Consider the following 20,858-nt stretch of genomic DNA (forward strand, 5'->3'; position numbering starts at 1 on the left):
GCCACCAGTAATAGTGAGACAACAGTTCCAGAGTACTTGCTCTCCCGGGATGACCTGCGGTGAGGGAATCATGTGCCCAGGAAAGCACTTTGGAGCGAAGTCGAAGCGGTACTACCATCTTCTCTGGTGGTGCAGTATCGGTCGTGGCAAGAATCAGCTTGGCTGGGTCTATAATATAGCTGTGTGTCTCTTGTGTGTCCTCTATCTCATATAATCTGGAAAGAGCATCCGCGCGAATATTCTTGGTAGCTGGGCGATATCATAGTACAAAGTCAAAGCAACTAAAGAATAATGACCAGCGGGCTTTGCGGGGATTAAGGCGCTGAGCTCTATTGAGGTATTCTAAATTCTTGTGGTCAGTATATAACGTAATGGTATGTTTCACCCTTTCTAATCATTGTCTCCACTCTTCGAATGCCATCTTGATGGCCAACAACACCTTATCGTCTATACCATAATTCTTCTCAGCGAGAGAAAATTTTCGGGAAAAGTAAGAGCAGAGGAATAAGATATTTCGATCCGAATGTTGGCTGAGGACTGCTCCAACGGCTACTTCGGAGGCGTCTACCTCCACTATAAATGGCCGAGTAGGATCCGTGTGACGAAGGCAAGGTTTTTGTAGAAAAGCTGTCTTGAGTCTTTCGAAAGCTTGTAGTGCTTTACAGGGCCACCTTCTGGGATCTGCTCCTTTCTTGGTCAGAGCAGTAATTGGGGCTACAATATGGGAGTATTGTGGGATAAAGTTTCTGTAAAAATTGGCAAAGCCAAGAAAACGTTGTATCGCTCGAAGTCCCACTGGTTGTGGTAAGTCCCGAATACTTGCCACTTTCTCTGGGTCCATTTGGAACCCAGTGGAGGAAAAATGAATCCCAAAAAGGGTAGGGACTGTCTCTCAAAAAGACATTTTTCTAGTTTAACGAATAACTGGTTTTCTCTTAGTCATTGTAGAACACGTCTGATGTCCATGCGATGGGTAGCCAGGTCTTTCGAATAGATAAGTATATCATCCAGATAAATGATCACTTGTTTGTATAACATGTCCCGGAATACCTCGTTCATTAAGTTCTGAAATACCGCAGGCGCATTGCACAAGCCAAATGGCATAACAAGGTATTCATAATGGCCATCACGGGTATTGAACGCGGTCTTCCACTCATCTCCAGGCTTAATTCGGACCAGGTTATAGGCACCATGTAAATCTAGTTTGGAGAAAATTCTGGCTCCGTGCAATCGATCAAGTAATTCTGGTATTAATGGAAGGGGATATCGATCCTTACGAGTGATCGCGTTGAGTCCTCTGTAGTCGATGCAAGGTTTCAAGGACCTGTCCTTTTTAGGGACGAAGAAAAATCCTGCCCCCGGCTGGAGATGTAGAGGGGTGGATGAACCCCCATTCGAGGTATTCCTTTATATACTGTGACATAGCTTGCGATTCTGGACCAGAAAGTGGGTAAACCCGCCCCCTAGGCGGGCTGGTATTAGGTAGTAAATTAATGGCGCAATCAAACCTTCGATGGATTGGAAGGATTTCGGCTTTCTCTTTGGAGAAGACATCCATGAACTCAGCATATTGTGGGGGGTATGGAAAACTTAGTGGTTGTTAACTGCATCACCGGTTGAGGTCTCTGTTGTAGACAAGTTCCAAAACAGTCCGAACTCCAGGCAGTAATTTGGAGAGTCTTCCAGTCAATAGTAGGGGAATGTCTTTGTAACCAGGGAAGACCCAGTACCACTGGATGGACAGACTTCTCCAAAATAAAGAAGGATATCTCTTCATAGTGGAGGATCCCTGTCTGGACAGTTATAGGTGTAGCATTGTTTTTATTTGTTTCTCTGCCATTTTACCATCAGGAAATGATTCAGAATGACTAATATGTACTATGATGAGATTTCAGTTTTTAAGTTTGTCACACATTTTCTCTGGTTATCTTAAGCATTGGATGAGAAATACACTACTGAGATTTTTTCATAACTGTGGAGTGTTGAAGGTAAATTTATCTTTAAACATGCTGAGAAGTATATATATTGTTAAATATTTAATTCTTAAGCAGGAATTGATAAAGTATTCTTGTGGGTATGTTTGATATACTGTTGGATTTTTGTGATCATTTTAAGAATTTATTAATTTAATTTTAAATAATCAATATTTTTTATCAATATCTGAGATCTTAATTAAGGATTAAAAAAGTTTTTATTTTGTGATAATGACTTTTTAATATTTATAAGATCTTAAAGATGTTGCTAATTTGAGTGTTGTTTTTAGATATTATTGTTAATTTATGTTTGGTTTGTTTGTAGCCCCTGAGGCAGCGGTTTTTGAACCGCGAAACTCGGCCTGAGTCGGGCGATTTTTGAACACGTCTCTGCTTAATAAACATTTGGAAAAAGATCAGGCATCTATTGTTTGTGTTTATCCTTACGGCTATCATAGATCGCCTACCTCTTTGTTTTCTTGGACCAGTTATAGGTGCCGTACAGGATGTGACACAACTGGAGAGATTCTCCCCCTGGATAGAAGAGATGAATAATGGCGTCTTGCTAGGAAGTATCGGGAGTTGCAGCTGAAGGACCAATTCAGCTAAGATAAAGTTACCTCCAGCTCCAGAATCAATAAGAGCCTGTATGGTGAGGGATCCTTGACCATACTGCAGCGTAACGGGAACAATAAAATGAGGAGCCAGGTTACTTCCAAGGGTCTGCTCCTCAGAGACACCTAGGTTCGATAGTTTCCCGGGTGCTCCTGGCATTGGGCCAAGAGGTGTCCCTTGTTCCCACAATATAAACATAGTTCCATCCTTCTCCGACATTGCTTCTCCTCGGCGGTCAACCGACTTCTTCCTAACTGCACGGGTTCCTCCCTATTTTCTGGTGATGTCTCGGCAGTGGTATGTGTAACCAAAGGCCGAGAGAAGGTGGGAGCCAGGGAAACCATTCGCCGGGGTGGTCTTGCTTCCTTTGCGCGCTGTTGTAAACGTCGGTCGATACGGCCTGCCAAGTCAATGAGTGCGTCCAAATCCTCAGGGATCTCCCGGCCTGCGAGTTTGTCCTTGATGTGGGGAGACAACCCTTCAAGGAATATGCCCCATAGACAGTCAGGATGCCATCCTAGTTCAGAGGCTAGGGTGCGAAATTCTATCGCGAAGTCAGCCAGAGTACGGGTACCTTGATGCAGATTGAAGAGTTCAGAAGAAGCCGTGGAAAGCCGTCCAGGCTCATCAAACACCTGACGGAAGGTCTGAACGAATCTGGATAGATCACTTAAAATGGGATCCCCACGTTCCCAGATGGGAGAAGCCCAGGCCATGGCTTTCCCATCCAACAAGGAAATGATGAAAGATGTCTTCACCTGGTCAGTAGGGAATTGTTGCCCTTGCAAGGAAAATCTGATGAAACATTGGTTCAGGAAACCTCGACACTGTTCAGCTTTTCCGAAAAGTGAGGAGGAGTAGGCATGTGGGAAACTGAAGTAGAGATACTTGGAATCGTTGGTGCAGGAGCGGCCACCTCTGCTCCATGAGCAGAATCGAGACGACGGACCAGGCATTCCACGGTGACGGTTAACGCATCCTGACTCTGCTGCTGTTGTTGCTGTTGTTGTTGTTGCTGCATAAGCTGTTGGGCTAGGCCTGGAATAGCCTGGAGACCAGTCAAATCCACTGGATCCATGGCCTTTGCAATCTGTTATGATAGTGGATCCTTGGTCCGGGACGAGGGATGATACCCACCAGTAGCGCCTAGGTGTGCTCGTCTCCGGAAGTTGGAATGTACTGCAGCACAATCCGGCAAGGGGTCTCAAGGAAGGTGGCAAGCAACACAGTCCGGGTTCCAGGCAAAGGTCCAAGGCAGGCGGCAAACAACACGGTCCGAGTTCCAGGCAAAGGTCCAAGGCAGGCGGCAAACTACGCAGTCCAGGTTCCAGGCAAAGGTCCAAGGCAGGCGGCAAACAACACAGTCCAAGTTCCAGGTAAAGGTCCAAGGTAAGCGGCAAACTACGCAGTCCGGGTTCCAGGCAAAGGTCCAAGGCAGGCGGCAAACAACACAGTCCGGGTTCCACCCCGAGTCAAGCCAGAAGACAGAGAAATCCAAACTACTGGTCGGGGCAGGCAGCGAACGACGAAGTCCAAATCCAGGCAAAGGTCCAATTCAGGTGGCGAGCAGCAAGGTCCAATCCAATCCGAGTCAAACCAGAAGACAGGAAAACCAGAAGAACAGCAGACTACCATTGGAACCTGTTGCAAAGGCATCTTCCATTCTTCAGAGGGAGTTTAAATCCCCTTGGCTGATGATGTCATCTTCCGGGGCCGGCCTGGTGTTGGTGTCACGGCCCCTTTAAGAGGCGGGGCTTGCCGCGTCTTTACCGATGCTGCTCCCCGATGTCCGGAGGTAGTCATGTCGCGGCCCGTGCGCTGCTGCCCGCCATGATCGGGACCCTGCGCCGGCAAAGTAGAGGAGGTAGGGGGGTCTGGCCGCGGGTAAGCGCGGCTGGGACCCACAACACATACACCAGATGATTTACTGAACTCCTTGTGGTGTTCTTGCCACTATCATGGTTCCTCAGTAAGTTGGTGCTAGTCTTTCTGCTTGCTCTGTTCCCCCTTCATTGTGCTGTAGGATGTTGAAGCTACTTGTCTTGCTGCTTTGCCTGTCGTGCTGCCTTCGAGAGTTCATGCATCTGTTATCTGTGCTCTCTTTTGAAGCTGTAGTCTGTTTTTGACACTCTCGCTGCTGCTTTGTGCCTCCGTTAAAGCACTCTTGCCACTTCTGGTACACCTTTGCTCCTTTACAGTGCCTTAGGCTATTCATGCCACTTTGTTGCCACTTTGACACAGTCTAAGTACTTTGGAGCTATTTTCCTGTTCTCATGATTGCTCCCCAGAAGTTTCATCAGAATTGATTATAAAACCCCAATTCTGCAGCCAAAAATAGGCTGCAAATAGTTCCTCCATTGACGTTAATGGGAATCAGAAAACGAATACAACTTATCAATGGATAAAGGTTTATAAAACATAAAGAGGTAGATTTTAAAAGCATTGTTCGTACCAAAATGTCCACATATGTGTGTATTTGGGCTGCGTGTGAGCAATGCACATTTTATTAAGCCATGAAGTACTTGTTATCGCTGGGGTTAATGGACCCTTGGGTCCGCCATGCAGATGAAGAATGGAAGAAGAGAGAGTTCCGCAGGGAGAGATAGCCGGGAGGCGGCACGGAGCCGGGAGATCAGACAGGAGCTTCAAATCTGGAAGCCCGCGGTCCCCCCCGGGAGGATCCTGTGAGGACCCGGGCCGCTGGGACTTAGGAGCGGTCTGCCGGAGCAGGTTTGAGCAGATGAGAATACCGAGGTCAGGGCTGCAGCAGACGAGGGAGAACCGAAGACGTACCGGAATCAGAAACCAGAAAGACAGTCCAAAGGTCAGGAAGACTGGAGCAGGTGAAGAGGCTGGAGCGGGAGTGGAGACTGGAGTGGGAGCAGAGACTGGATCAGGAACTCAGAAGCTGGAACAGGAACTCGGAAGCTGGATCAGGAACTCAGAACAAGGAACGACAAGGCAACTAGTAACTCCGTGGAGTGAACCCTGTTGCAAGGTAAAGTCTTCAGTCAGACACCGGGTTTAAATACCCTGCCGGCGTCTGACGTGGAGACGCCGCCGCGAAGAGGCCTGACAAGGCCCAGCAAATGCCGGACTTCGTTGCGGGGCTGAGGGTGAAGGAAAGGTAAGGACCCAGTCGCGAGTCCAGCGACCGGGACCGCAACAGTACGTGTGTATAGATCAGTGCGTGTGTCAAAAATAAAAGGGCAGAAAAGGTGCGGAGCAAACACTTACGCGATTAACTCTGTATTTTAAAACCGGAGACCGCAGCAGACATTAGTTTCTTATCCACGTAACTTTAATGCTGCTCCATATGAGGAGCAAGTCTGTAGATTTCAAGTTTTAGAGCTTATAGGACAGGGTGATGGGTCTAAGTCAACTAGGGGTCAGGCAGGATGAGGAACCAGAAGAATCTGGAAGACCTCGATATTAACTGGGAAAACTGATGGACTACCTAGAAAAGCTCAGTTGTCCCTCACACGAACATGTTTTAAAATCCACCTACATATGTGCGTAAAAGCCGACAATGTCCTATGAAAGACACACATGCTAGCTGTGCTCGGGTAACTTCTTAAAATTAGGAACATACTTATATGTGGTCAGTGTATTTTAAAACATACATGTGCCAGTGTGCATACGATTTTATTTTATTTTATTTTTTTTTATTTTTTTTTATTTACGATTTATTAAATTTCTTACATTCATTATATATGAAATAAAAAGAAAATAATATGTTACATCACATATCATGATTTAACCTAACAATACAGGAAATCTCTTGCAACAAACTATACAGACCCCTTTATCTAAGTGGGAGCCTTTCTTCCTTACATAACAATAAAGGTAAATATGACCCATTCATATTTCAGCGAGATTCATCACTTTCCTTATATCAAACTTAAACTCTAAATAGGGCTATAGCCAATTAGCCACTTTTATCTTGAAGAAAATTTTCCAAGTGCCCTGGGTCCATGAAAACGAACTTATTTTTTTGATATAAAATCATACATTTACAGGGGTACTTTAAAAAGAATGTGGCTCCAAGAGCCAGTACTCTCTGCTTCATTTCCAAGAATTGTTTCCTTCTGTGTTGGGTTGCCCTTGACACGTCAGGGAACATTTGCATCGTTTGTCCACAAAAAGCAATATTTTTATTCAAAAAATACTTTTGTAGAACCAGATTTTCCTGGCTCTCTAGTGCAAATACCACCACTAGGGTTGATCTTATCTGGATATTATCCACTGATGCCTCCAAAAACGATGTCAAATTGGGGCTTTCTGGTTGGAGTATATCCATTTCACCATCATTCTTCGCGAGATTTTTTTTCACATTTGATACATAATACAAGTTAGAGGTAATTATTTCCTCAGAAATGCCCAAAATTTCTTTTGAGTATTTCTTAAACAATTCCTTAGCAGACAAAAGTCTGGTTATAGGGAAATTCAATATACGAAGATTTTTTTTCCTCAATACATTATCTATATTTTCCATTTGTCTATATATCATTAATGTATCCTTCATAAATGCTGAACCTGACGCTTGAATAGTGGCTACTTGTGCGGTTACAGCCGCTTCAGTTGCCTCTAAGTTTTTCAGTCTTTTTTCATGATCCTCTAGGGCTCTCTTAGTATCTGTAGAAAAAGCAGTGGCTAAATTCATGGATTGGACTAATCTCCTATCCATGTTGGTTACTGCCCTCCATATATCGGTTAAGGAAATGTTTTCAGGTTCAGGTAGGCTTGATCCCAAGTTCGGGAGGGGACCTTGGATACCCTCTTTTGCAGTACTCTCTCCTCCTACTGCTCCCAGAGCCATATCCTGAACTTCAAACTCTGCCCCTGAACTGTTAGCAGTTTTTATTGCCATTTGGGAAGAGTCCACAGTTACTTCTATGGGCTCCCTTCCAGCCAGGGGGGAAATAGATGTTTGATTCTGGGGTGGACTCCCGGATTCCCCTGATGAAAAAGATATGTCAGTGGCCAGTTCTCTCAAATTATAACTCACCCTCCGTTGGAGATGAGCATCCATAGGGCCTCGAACTTCTTTTACTGACGGCGTTGAGGTTTTAACCTTCCTCTTCCTCCCCATCAGTTGTTTACTTCTTCTAAAGAAGACTTGAAAAAAAACGCCCAGGGGCGCACCCCTTTGGCGCGCGGCTTCGGCAGCGCGCCGGCGGCTGCGCGGCGCTGTGTAGGTCTTAATATAGCCACAGCAGGTCCCACTGACGTCGGGGTAGGCGGAGCTCCGATCTCACACGGCTCCTTCCGGGGTTTGGTCCGTCTGCCCCGTATCCTCCTTTCTCGCGCCGGCAGGCTCCCAGGTAAACGCCACTGTGTAGGTCTTAATATAGCCACAGCAGGTCCCACTGACGTCGGGGTAGGCGGAGCTCCGATCTCACATGGCTCCTTCCGGGGTTTGGTCCATCTGCCCCGTATCCTCCTTTCTCGCGCCGGCAGGCTCCCGTGCATACGATTTTAAATTCTAATGTAACTTTGCTCACATGCCAATATGTGTGTTTATGGGCACATGTTTGTTCATTTTAAAATTAGCTTGAAAAGTTATAGAGGAAGGCTTCAAGAAAGATAGTAATAATGGGAATATATCCTTAAAAACAATGCTAAACTTAGTGGGCACCATATTCAAAAGATTTATGCAGATAAAATCAACTTATACCTGCACAAATCAGGTTCTTAAAAATATTCATGTTTATCCAGGTAACTCTGTACAAAACATTTTGCAGACAAAGGTACCCAAGCAAGAAGCGGATGGAGCTGGGAGCATGATGAGGATGAGACAACATATTTAAATGGTTAGCACCTTAAGGCTGGATTTTAAAAAGGCTGCATGCGTAAAATCTGTGGCATATTAGAAAGGGCCTGGCCACACGCACAACCCCCAGTACGCATACAAGTGCCGAGCCTTTCAAAAGGGGTAGTCCAGGGGGTGTGGTCTGGGTGGGGCAGAGGGCGGGCCAGGACAGCGCATGCTGGCAGCCGGCTGGCACACGAAAGACACTTCTGCACTGGAGGAGCAGTAAGTTTGCAAACAAAAAAAAGGGGTTTGTTAGGATTAGTTTTAGGGGTCAGAGAGGGGAAAAGGGAGAAAGGGTAGGTAGGGGTAAAAGAAAGTTCCCTCCCATTTCACTCCTTAATTGGAGCGGATTGGGAGGCAAATTGATAAAGACCTGATCACATTGCCGTGCGTACTTTCTAAAATTCCCTCCTGCACACGCAAGTCGCAGGCTGCCTGCCCATGCGCATGCCGATGTTAAAATCTGGCATGCATGTGCGCATGGATATTGTATTTTATAACATGCACGTACCAATGCGTGCATTTTATAAAATTGGTGTGCCACTGTGTGTACGCTGGGAACCGCATGCACATGGATGCGTGCACGCTCCTTTTAAAATCTACCTTTTATTGAGTGCTATCCAGTTAAACTTGTGCAGTCAGTTCATCCTAAAGGTATCTAGATGTTCAGCAGAGTCTGGCTCAGCAAGAATCCTGTAGAAACCATGAAGGTAAAACAGAATTAGGGAAATCCGCTCACCAAGCCCAGGCAGATTACCTTAGTGGAGAAGAAAATGACAGCTTGGACCAGCCCAAAACAGAAGCCCGGCTAGAATGGAGCAGTCTCCTGCAGACTCAAAATATTTGAAAGACCTTATAGAGGTGATACAGGCTCAACTTCATGCCCTTTAGCTGAGGGTAGACTCCCCTTCAGGATCTTATCACCAGTCAAGTTGAGCAACTCCAACTGAACATGCCACCTCTGGATCTCTGATTGTTGCTTCCTGAAAAGTTTGGCAGCAATAGGAGCTAGTTGGCAGGGATTTCTGCATCAACGAAGAAACTGGTTTTGTTTATACCCCCACTCATATCTGTCAGAATCATTCATAGTAAGGTTTATGGTTAGCCTGCTCACAAAAATGGCCCTGGTGTGGGTAACATCATTTCAGAAATGAGACAATCCAGAAGTGTATAGACCTATTTGTGTCTGCCTTCTATCATACTTTTAGTGATCCATATCATTCAGTTGATGGAAAGTAAGATCTTTGGGTTCCACTAGGGCTGATGGAGCACGACACTCCATGATACTCCATAGAGTTTAACCAGTTAACCAATGATCTGAATTGGAATGAACTGATTCTGCATGCTCACTTCTGATGGGGTCTAGTGGCACACATCAAAGATGAATTGGTGTACCTAAAACTCTCAGGGAACCTAGAAGCCTTAATTACTTTTTGTGTAAGAATCTAGAAATGTTTGGGAAAATGGAATCAATAGAAAGAAAGAGTTAAAAACCAAGAGGAGACAGGCCCCATCAACAGACCACTAATCTCTGAGAAGCCCATGCTGGTTGATGGCATGAAACACCACCTCTATGAGAAGGAGATGGAACAGCACCATCAAGAGAGTTGGTGCCTCTATTGTAGGCTCTCATGACATTGTCCAAATATTTACCAAACTAGACCAAGAATAAGGGTCATTCCCAGTAGGGAAACGCAGAGTGTTGACCCTAATAGAGAGAATGGGTCAGGAAGTAACTATTCTGAGTATTAATACTGATCTGGGGACATATCTCTTTCATGTTACTATTACAGTCCAATTTTATTGGGCAGATAATAGAATTCATGCTCTAACCATGATTAACTCTGGAGCATCTGTTTGTTTTCTGGAATTTACATTTGCTCTGCAACTACAAGTCCCTATATGACAGAAGGGATTAAGCATCATGTTAGAAACCATCAATGACTCACCCTTATCATCAGGGCCTGTAACCATTGAGACTGAAACTCTCATTTTAACTATGAAAATAACCATCAGGAAGCTTGTTTTTGAACATCAGAATACCATATTTATGTGTCTTCCTAGTCTTACATTACTGAAATGACATGAACTGCACATCAATTAGAAGATCCAGCAAGTGATGTCTCAGGACCATATTGCAGAATTGCATGCTTAGGAGGCTGAGGGGAACGATTACCTTTTCTTGGAGTCTTTGAGAGGTGGAATCCTTTCTAGCCCAACCGGGCTTTGCTTTTCCAGCTGCACCTGCTCGTTGGAGCCAGCGCGTGTGAGAGAGAGGTATCCCCGCCCAATCGGGGCCCAGCATTTTCTTCATGACATCATCAGTGGGGACCGGTTAAGGTTTAAAAATCGGCCCACCTACAGCACGTAGCCGACATCGGCGCGCTGCCTAAGTCACACGCGCCAAAGTGGCGCGCGGCTTTGTCGGGACATTGTTACATTAAGGAGCCGGATTGAGCTGCAAAAGATTCAATTTAAAAGTGAGTAATTTAGAAATGTATTACTTGACCCCTCGGCCTCCCTTCAGAAGGACTGCTTAGACTTGAGAGGGAAGTGAAAATCGTTATCCGTGGATATTTATAAATAAGTTTAAGATAATGCCCCACACTAAACGGAAAGCCAATATTAGGGAGATGGTTGTATCCTCTCCCAAATCTGAGCTTTCCCAACAAAGGATTCTGGCTTTTTTCACTCCATCTACTGGCCAGGAGCCAGAGGAAGTGGCTGCAGCGAAATCTGATATTGAGCGAATATCAGATTCATTAGCCGAAATATCTTTAAGCCCTGGTGCACCAAATATCCCCCCCTCCCCCCACCATATATTATACCTGCGGATTTCCTTAAGATGGACTTTTTACCTAATCTGGGGGAGGGAGCCCAAGCAGCAAAGGGGAAGATGGAAGTAAAAGGTGCAGAATGTGGGGAACATATTTTGGAGAATCCCTCTGAAATTACCCTGGACTTGCTTTGGACAGCAATAAAATCATTAGAAGGGGCTATTATAAACCTCTCTAAATTGACTGTGGACTCTAACCAACGTATTAATTCTATAGAAGCATCTCTAGGGAAGAATAAAAATGAATTGGTACAGATGGAGACTGGATTAAGTAAATTAGAGAATTGGCAGCAAAAATTTGCAGAGCTGAGATTCTTTATGACAAGAAATTAGAAGGGATAGAAAATACTTTGAGATATCTTAATCTTAATCTGATTTAAAATCAGCTAAAGATATGTTTAAAGAATATCTCACACAAGTATTGAAAATGTCAGAACAAACCCTTCCAGTCCTGTCTAAGATTTATTATATTGCACCTAAAACCAAATTACCAACTGAGAAGAAATCTAGTGAGGAACAATTAAATTTGACTGATGTTACTGAAGCCAGTGTTGAAACAGTGATAATGGACAGGGCTACCTTACATATTTCTTTTACCTTTGCTTCAGATAGAGAGACAGTCTTTAGACTATATATGAGAAATAGATTATTGCTGTTCCATGGTGCGAAAATCTGGATTTATCCAGATTTTTCCAGAGTAACTCAGCAGAGAAGGAAGTTTATAAATTTGAGATCTGAGATAGAAGCTATAGGGGGGGAAATGAATTTAAAATTTCCTTGTAAATGTGAAATTGTTCATCAAAACCAAAAATATGTTTTTTATTTTAATTTCCCAATTACGTGTTTTTCTTGACTCCCATGCCCAATAATTTTGCTGTGATGGTATTTGATAATACATAGTGACATATAAATATCTTTCTCAATCTTTATTAGTGAAAAACCATTTAAAAATATCCCAACTACATTTAAAAATCCCAACCAATATTCTTCCAAAATAACCCCGGATCACCACACCTTTAAAAATAACTCATCATCATCATTCTCATTCACCTCCCATACATTCTACATCACACTCACACTAAATTGTATACAGAAAAACTTTTTGAATCAATTCACATTAGATATACAAGAAATATCTTTGCATATTATAAATCCTTGATCATATTTCTTTTATAAGCAGAAAGAGTCCAATTCCACCAAGTTTCTTCTTCGTTCCCAGAACGCCAATACTTTAATACATCTTCATCCTCTCAACATGTTTCGCCTTTCCTCAGGCTTCTTCAGGAGAGCTTCTGAAAAGTCTCCGACTGCTTATATCCTCAACAGTTATCCAAAGGAATTGTTCATCTACAAACATTTTACAAATTTAATTAATATCTATTAAGAGAAATTTTTCAAATCTCAACAACTTCTACTTAAAGACATCTTTAAACATTTCATCATAAGCTATTTTACCTGAACATCCTAATCAACTTCTCTCAGACATTCAGCCAAAAATATCCTCGACTCTTATTTCACATCATCTCATAAAGCTTGAATAAATTTCACATTTTTCACCTAAAGTAAAGTAAATCAGGAAACATCAACTTGCAAAATTCCAATTGTTAAATTCCACACAAGAATAACTTGCGTAGAAAGAACCCTTACCTTCTCACATTTCAAAAAAACGCCATCACCAAACCTCCAAACAACGCCGGCATCGAGTGAGTCAGCGGAAGTACTTGTTATCGCTGGGGTTAATGGACCCTTGGGTCCGCCATGCAGATGAAGAATGGAAGAAGAGAGAGTTGATAAAATTGATTGGGCGGCATGTCTCTGAATTCTTAGGAAGTACGTAGCTCTGGTATTGAAAAGAACAGAGTTGATAGGTTTGAGTTTGGCGGGTGAATGAGGGGGTGGAGTATTGGGGAATAGATCATTTCTGATTGGTGTAAAGGAATTTAAAGGGCTGGAGGAAGTTGATGGTCACACTTCCGCTGACTCACTCGATGCCGGCGTTGTTTGGAGGTTTGGTGATGGCGTTTTTTTGAAATGTGAGAAGGTAAGGGTTCTTTCTACGCAAGTTATTCTTGTGTGGAATTTAACAATTGGAATTTTGCAAGTTGATGTTTCCTGATTTACTTTACTTTAGGTGAAAAATGTGAAATTTATTCAAGCTTTATGAGATGATGTGAAATAAGAGTCGAGGATATTTTTGGCTGAATGTCTGAGAGAAGTTGATTGGGATGTTCAGGTAAAATAGCTTATGATGAAATGTTTAAAGATGTCTTTAAGTAGAAGTTGTTGAGATTTGAGAAATTTCTCTTAATAGATATTAATTAAATTTGTAAAATGTTTGTAGATGAACAATTCCTTTGGATAACTGTTGAGGATATAAGCAGTCGGAGACTTTTCAGAAGCTCTCCTGAAGAAGCCTGAGGAAAGGCGAAACATGTTGAGAGGATGAAGATGTATTAAAGTATTGGCGTTCTGGGAACGAAGAAGAAACTTGGTGGAATTGGACTCATTCTGCTTATAAAAGAAATATGATCAAGGATTTATAATATGCAAAGATATTTCTTGTATATCTAATGTGAATTGATTCAAAAAGTTTTTCTGTATACAATTTAGTGTGAGTGTGAGTGTGATGTAGAATGTATGGGAGGTGAATGAGAATGATGATGATGAGTTATTTTTAAAGGTGTGGTGATCCGGGGTAATTTTGGAAGAATATTGGTTGGGATTTTTAAATGTAGTTGGGATATTTTTAAATGGTTTTTCACTAATAAAGATTGAGAAAGATATTTATATGTCACTATGTATTATTGAATACTGATAGTTGTGTGATATATTAGACTATTGCCAGGAGTATTGTATCGTGATGGTATTTGAGGCAAAAAATGTATGCCAGTAGAGTTCTCAATATTTCACTTGTTACAGGAAGCAGGGATAATCCTGCTATTCTATTTCCTTTAAGAGTCGCTCTTTTAAATTTCCCAAATCCTTCTGAAATTATTTCTTATCAGATCAAATTATGTATAGCTTAAGATTTCATGAAAATTGAAAAGTTACAGTGTATCTGAATTGTGTAACAAATGATTGTATTTGTTTTTGAAAATGCATTAAAAAAAAAAAAAAAAGAATTGCATGCTTAATGAAAAGGCCCAGGAATTAGGATCTGAAAAGAATCTGGGCAATCTGTGTTGTCTGGCACTCGAAGATGGGATTGGACAACTTTCAGAAAGTATGCGGCATACCGAGAGGTCTTTGATAAAAAGGAAGTTGACACTCTCACTCTGCATATGGCTGCCCCATAGATTTGTAGCAAACAGAAATCACTTTGAGCAAAATATATTCTTTGTCTGAGCCAGAAATGAAGGCTCTCTGGAAATATTTAAATAAAAACCTGCAGAAAGGATTCATTTGACATTTAAATTCACTAGCAGGAGTGCCTATCTTCTTTGTATCAACGAAGAATGGTTCTCTCTATCCATGTATTGACTATGAGGCTCTGAACGCCATAACTATTAGTAACTGTTATTACTGTCTTCATCCAGATGGCCCAAATATTCACTGAGCTCAATTGGAAGGTAGCATATAACCTTGTCCAGGGAAGGAGATGAGTGGAAGATAGCATTTTGAACATGCTATGGCCATTTTGAATAACTGGTGATGTTTGGATTAAGAAATGCTCCTGCTACCTTTCAAAGCCTGGTGAATGAAATATATCATAGATCAGGACATAGTCATATATCTGAATGACCTCTTGATATTTTCTGAAGATCCAGTGGAGCATTATCAATGAGTTTGTCAGGTCTTGTGCTATCTCCGGAAACACAAAGCTTGAAAAATATGAATTCAACAAGTGATCGATGGAATTCTTGGGACACATAATTTCTCCTGAAGGAATACAGATGGAGCACAGCAAGGTCAGCACTGAGGCCCAATGGCATCTCCTGAAAAACTTTAAGGAAATATGTTTCCTTTGGTTGGCAAACTTTTACTATCATTTTGGCCTGGGATTTTTAAAATTGGTGGCTCCACTAACAGAGATTCATAAAGAAGGAACTCCTTTCAAGTGGAATTAGGAGCAGCAATTTGTGTTTAAATATCTGAAGAAGGCCTTTATAACAGTCACTATCTTAGTACAGCCAGACCTCCAGCAGCAGTTTACAATAGAGGCTGATGCATCTAGAGCTATACTATCTCAAAGAAAAGGATCTAGAGACCTCCTCAATCTGCTCGCCTTTTATTGTTGTAAGTTTATAGATGAGGTGAAAAACTATTTTGTCTATCAGAAAGAACGCCTTGGCATAAAAACCATCTTTGAGGAATGGTGTTATATTCTGGAATGGGCTCATCATCAAGTCCAGGTTTTCATGGATCATAAAAAATTAGAATTCCTTAATTCCATGCACAATATAAAATCCAGGCAAGCTCGGTGATTTTTTCTTTCCTAAGTTTGATTTTTTATTAACATACTGAACAAGCTGAATGAACAGCCAGGTAAATGCTCTCTCCCAAAGAGAAAGAGAAGAACCCGCAGAACTAGAAGCTCTCCCACCATGATCCGGAGAACTTTGCCTTCAGAACCAGGAATCCCGACTTAATGGAGGTAATACATGAAACCTGCAGCAAAATGAGTTTGTACAAGCTTGGCTGCAGGAATTAGAAAAGGAAGAAAAGAGCAATCTATGGAGCTAGCAGGAAATGATCCTTTATAAGAAGAATTGATCCTACATACCCAAGGGCACGTCATGTCTGGAGATCCTGTGAGGCTGTCATTACTCTCCATTGGCAGGTCATCCTGGTTGCCACTAGACTAAGGAACTAGTTGCCCATAAATTCTAGTGCATTGTGCCAAATGGCTTCTTTCTGAAGCTTGTGTGGTGTAATATATATAGGCAACATATCTATGAGAACGTAGTTCTTTTTAATCAGGTGCACGGTACCCAAAGAATTAGAAGTGTTTTTGTATTTTTAGGCCACATTTTTTTGGTCTTTGATTACATCTCCTGATACTTTCTCTCCATGTATAGTATAAAATAGCTATTTAGTTTTGACATGTCTATTGGTAATGCTGTTTTTTTCATTTTCACCTTTACAACTATATCTGGTTTTCTGTTATATATAATTATGCTCTATGATTTATGCGAAGAATGTATGTAAGAAACAATGATTACCTGTAAATATAAAGTAAGACCTATGCAATGAAAGCTGGGGGCAGAGCTTGGTTGCCCCCATCACCCCCCCCCCAAAAGAAACAAAAAAGTGTTCTGTTGTCCTGTGTTACCATTTTAATTGAACTCTTTTATATGTGTCATTTTTTAGTTTTGATTTCCATTTGTTACATTGCACGTATTTTCAGTGAATTTAACACTGCTGCATATAGCAATTAACTCATTGCTCATATATATTCCTTTATTTCTTGGTTTTCCAGTAAAAACAGGAACTCAGTGGCTTATGCAGCTCAGAAGCCCTGGCTACTAAATGCTACAGTGGAGGAAAACATAACATTTGGGAGTTCTTTTAATAAACAAAGGTAACTTTATTAATTATTAAATACAACAATATATATTTCTCTAAACTAAATTTTAAAAAGTTATTTCTGTATTACTCAAAATATCAGTTTGTTTCTTTCTGAACTGTTCACCCGCTCTTTTGACTGAGTGCCCTTTCTTTAGCTTAAATTCTTTCGTTTTTTCATATTATTCGTATAAATACTCTGTCATCAACACAATTATTTAATTCACTAGTCTCAGTGCAGTGTTTTCTAGGGATGTGAATCGGGCTTCGGATGATTGAAAATATCCTCGATATTTTCAAAATCGTCAGAAATCGGGGGCTCCCCCAAAACGATAGGAAAACCCCACAATATTGATCGTGGGAGTTCCCTTATCGTTTTGGGGGAGAGTATGAAAAACGGCACACAAAAATAACCCCTAAACTCACCCCAACCCTTTAAAAGTAACCCCTTAGCTTCCCCCACCCTCCCGACCCCCCCAAAACCTTTTTTCAGGTACCTGGTGGTCCAGTGGGGGTCCCGGGAGCGATCTCCCATGATCTCCCGCTCCGGGCCGTCCTCCCGCTCCCGGGCCGTCGGCTGCCACTAATCAAAATGGCGCCGATGGCCCTTTGCCCTTACCATGTGACAGGGTATCCGTACCATTGGCCGGATCCTGTCACATGGTAGGAGCACTGGATGGCCAGCGCTATCCATTGCTCCTACCATGTGATAGGGACTGGCCAATGGCTCTGATAGCCCCTGTCACACGGTAAGGGCAAAGGGCCATCGGCACCATTTTGATTAGTGGCAGCTGTCGGCCTGAGAATGGGAGATCACTCCCGGGACCCCCGCTGGACCACCAGGTATTTTAGGAAAGTTTGGGGGGGGGGGGTCGGGAGGGTGGGGGATTATAAATAATTAGATCTAAAGGGTCAGGGTGGGTTTGGGGTTTTTTTTTCTGTGTGCCCTTTCTCCCCCTCCCCCAAAACGATAAGAAAACCACACGAAAATTTAGTGGGGTTTTCCTATCATTTTCAGGGACCCCCGATACATGACGGATTAGAAAATATCATATGATATTTTTCATCCGTCAAAAAAGGATGCACATTTTACTTTCTGTATTTTGGGTGACTAACTAATAGGCTCATCAACATGCATTTGCATGTGATGAGCACTATTAGTTTTGGTGGTGTTGGCCGTGCGTTTTCCACGTGCTATTACCCCTTACAGTATAAGAGGTAATAATAGCATGTCAAAAACGTGCGGCCAAACGGGGGCTAAACGGTGCACTCGGCTGAGCGCACTGTTCTGTATCGCCCTGAAAGCTGCTCGCACATGCCCATATTCTCATGTATGGGTGTGCGCAGAGTTGCAACAGTATTTTATAGTCTGTGCATAAATGATTTGCTCTGATTATAAACCTCATGTACATCTGTGCACAAAATGCTCGTGATTGTAAAACTGCGAGTCATGCAACTTCGGACTTATCTGGATAAGTTCTGATTTATAGCCTCTACTTAGCTAGATAAGTCTGCAAAGCACTATTTGTCCATCTAATAGCACTTTCTCTGGACTTATCCAACTATCTTACATGGTCTTAAAATGCTACATATCCGGCTAAATCAATAGATAGATATGAAGCACATTTAGATATATCCAGCTATCTCACTGGTTGATGCATCAAGCTGCTGGAGCAAGGTGAGTTCAGCACCATTTTGGAAAATGGGTGAGAGGGAACACCCAGTCCCTATGCTGGATCCTTTTAAAGTTTCCGGGGAATGCAGGAGGGGAGTTGTGGGGAAGAGGGGGCCATGCCCATGACCCTTTTTATTTTTTTTTAACTTTCAGGGGGATCTCTGTCACTTGTGGGGTAGGGTGTGGGGGATATGGCAGGGGGGGATCTCTATCACTAGGGGGTGGGGGTTATGGTAGCAGGAAGATCTCTGTCACTTGTGGGGTGGGGAGTGGGGAATATGGCTACAGAGGGAGATCTCTGCACTTGAGTGGTAGGGATTATGGCAGCGAGGTCCCGGGACCACATTTCTGTTTTAGCTTTTGGGGAAGTCGGAGTCACCATGACTGGCAGTTCCAGGTTGAGACAGGGGTCAGTACTGACCCCCGCTTTACCACCCCCCGTTTGCACACAACTTTTTTTTATGAGCCAGTGGCCCTTCAAGTCAATGGCTGTGTTGTGAGGTTTGGGCTGCCATCACATTAAATGGCCACTTGCCACATTCTTTTGTCCTGCTGTGTTTGGCCGCAAGACCATAGAACACACCATACAGCTGAAATTATTTTTGGAGGGGAGGGGCTCCACTATTGCAGTGACACTGCCCTACAGTAGTGGGACGCCTCCCATGTAAAAAACATTGTGGTGTAGTGCAATCATGAGTTAGCCAGATAAGTAGTTTTTTAAGTGTTATCCAGCTAAGCAGCACTTTTTTTCTAGCCTTATCTGGCAGTCTTACCTAGCCAAGTAAATCAGAGAAAATGTCATGTCATTGACATTGTCTATTTTGTTTTAAATTAATTTAAATCCCTAGACTTTTTAGCTATTTAAGTAGTGCCACTTATCAGGCTAAATTCTGATTTATCCAGCTAAGTAGCATATACTTTAGCCAGATAAATGGCACTATTTAGATGGATACCTTTGAATTTGTACATCTAAGAGTAGAAAAAAACTAGGGATGTACATTCATTTAAAACAAAATAGACAATATCAATGACATGACATTGTCTATTTTGTTTCATTTTGTTGGAACCATGAAATAAAAGAATAAAGCCAAAATTTAGAATTTTTTTTTTAAGTTTCTTGTTAGTGTGCACTAAGTTCCATTAGTATGCACACTAACTTGTATTTCATGCATAGTTGCATACTAGGTCCAGTTAGTGTGTACTAACCATAAAATTATGGAAAAACAAAAAAAAAATCCCCAACAAACTGTTTTAAAAATGAAATCAAGCAAAAATTGACACAAAACAAAAACACAACCCTCTCCTCCCACTGCACACTACTACCAAAGATGCTTCTTAGCCGGATAAGTCAGAGTTTAGCTGGATACATGTGTGCAAATGATCTACCCACATATGTCTAATTTTAAAGAGATATGTGATTATATTTTACACATGTTATTTAAAAGTATTTACCTCCTGTAAGTCGGGTTTTACATGTGTAAGTCGGGAGATTTTCTGACATGTGCACAGCAGTGAACTATCCAATTAATCTACCGACTCTCCCAGTCCATCTGCAGCTCATGAAGATCCTCATAGCTCTTTAGCCTGAAGCTCCCCCATTTCCTCCAGACCCCTCACCCACTCATTTTTTCACTTTTAAGATGTTAACGATCACTTACTCCAGATATTAAGCAGGAGTAAATATACATGATCAAAATTCCACATTAACATGCATACAATTCTTATCAAATAGTAATTTACTTGTGTATAAATGTTGGCCCTTCCCCAGAGCGCCCCATCCCACCTCTTTTTTACATATGTAAATTTACTCACAGACCCTGATTGATGTGTGTGTATGTTGAGGATTCTAAAATTATAAATACTCACATATATACTATCTTACACATGTATGTGTTAATTTTACATGTGCTACTTTTAAAAATTCACCTTATTTTTGAAATTGCAAAAACATCATGTTACCTCCCTGACCTAACCTCCAGGGTTATGCAGGGACAACTTATCCACATGCAGGTTGGGCAATTTACTCAAAATTGTTAAATATCTATATAACATAGCTGATGTTTTGGTTTCCTCATGAGACCTTCTTCAAGACTACATAGATATATTGTTACATGTTTTTTGGGGGAGTGGGGGGATCACTCTGTCCCTTCTGTCCATGAGACTGTGGACTTGGTGGTGGTGTGTAAAAATAGGACAGTTCAACAAACTTTATCCCAGTCATGCAGCTGGCAACAATCAAATGATTTTATGCTGGTAAATGTATGCTTAGATACTTGTGACTTGGATTAACCACTGTTGGAAACAGGATACTGGGCTTTATGGACCCTTGGTCTGACGCAGTATGGCATATCTTATGTTCTTATGGTCATAAAATTGCATCTAGATTACTCCCACCCCACCCACCCACCCTCACTGCCTGGTGAGGGTAAAAGCATGTAC

At 42.1% G+C, this 20,858-nt stretch overlaps 1 protein-coding gene across 2 annotated transcripts in view; it reads left to right on the forward strand.

The window, feature by feature from the left end:
* ABCC9 (ATP binding cassette subfamily C member 9) overlaps positions 1-20,858 on the forward strand; it is a 976,112-nt gene that overhangs the window by 406,096 nt on the left and 549,158 nt on the right. For both annotated transcript variants that reach the window (XM_029600177.1, XM_029600176.1), the window contains exon 18: positions 16,659-16,760. In XM_029600177.1, the coding sequence (XP_029456037.1) occupies positions 16,659-16,760 (102 nt within the window). The remainder of the gene's footprint in view (positions 1-16,658; positions 16,761-20,858) is intronic.

Source organism: Rhinatrema bivittatum, chromosome 4 (genome assembly GCF_901001135.1).
Source record: "Rhinatrema bivittatum chromosome 4, aRhiBiv1.1, whole genome shotgun sequence".
NCBI classification, from domain to species: Eukaryota; Metazoa; Chordata; class Amphibia; order Gymnophiona; family Rhinatrematidae; genus Rhinatrema; species Rhinatrema bivittatum.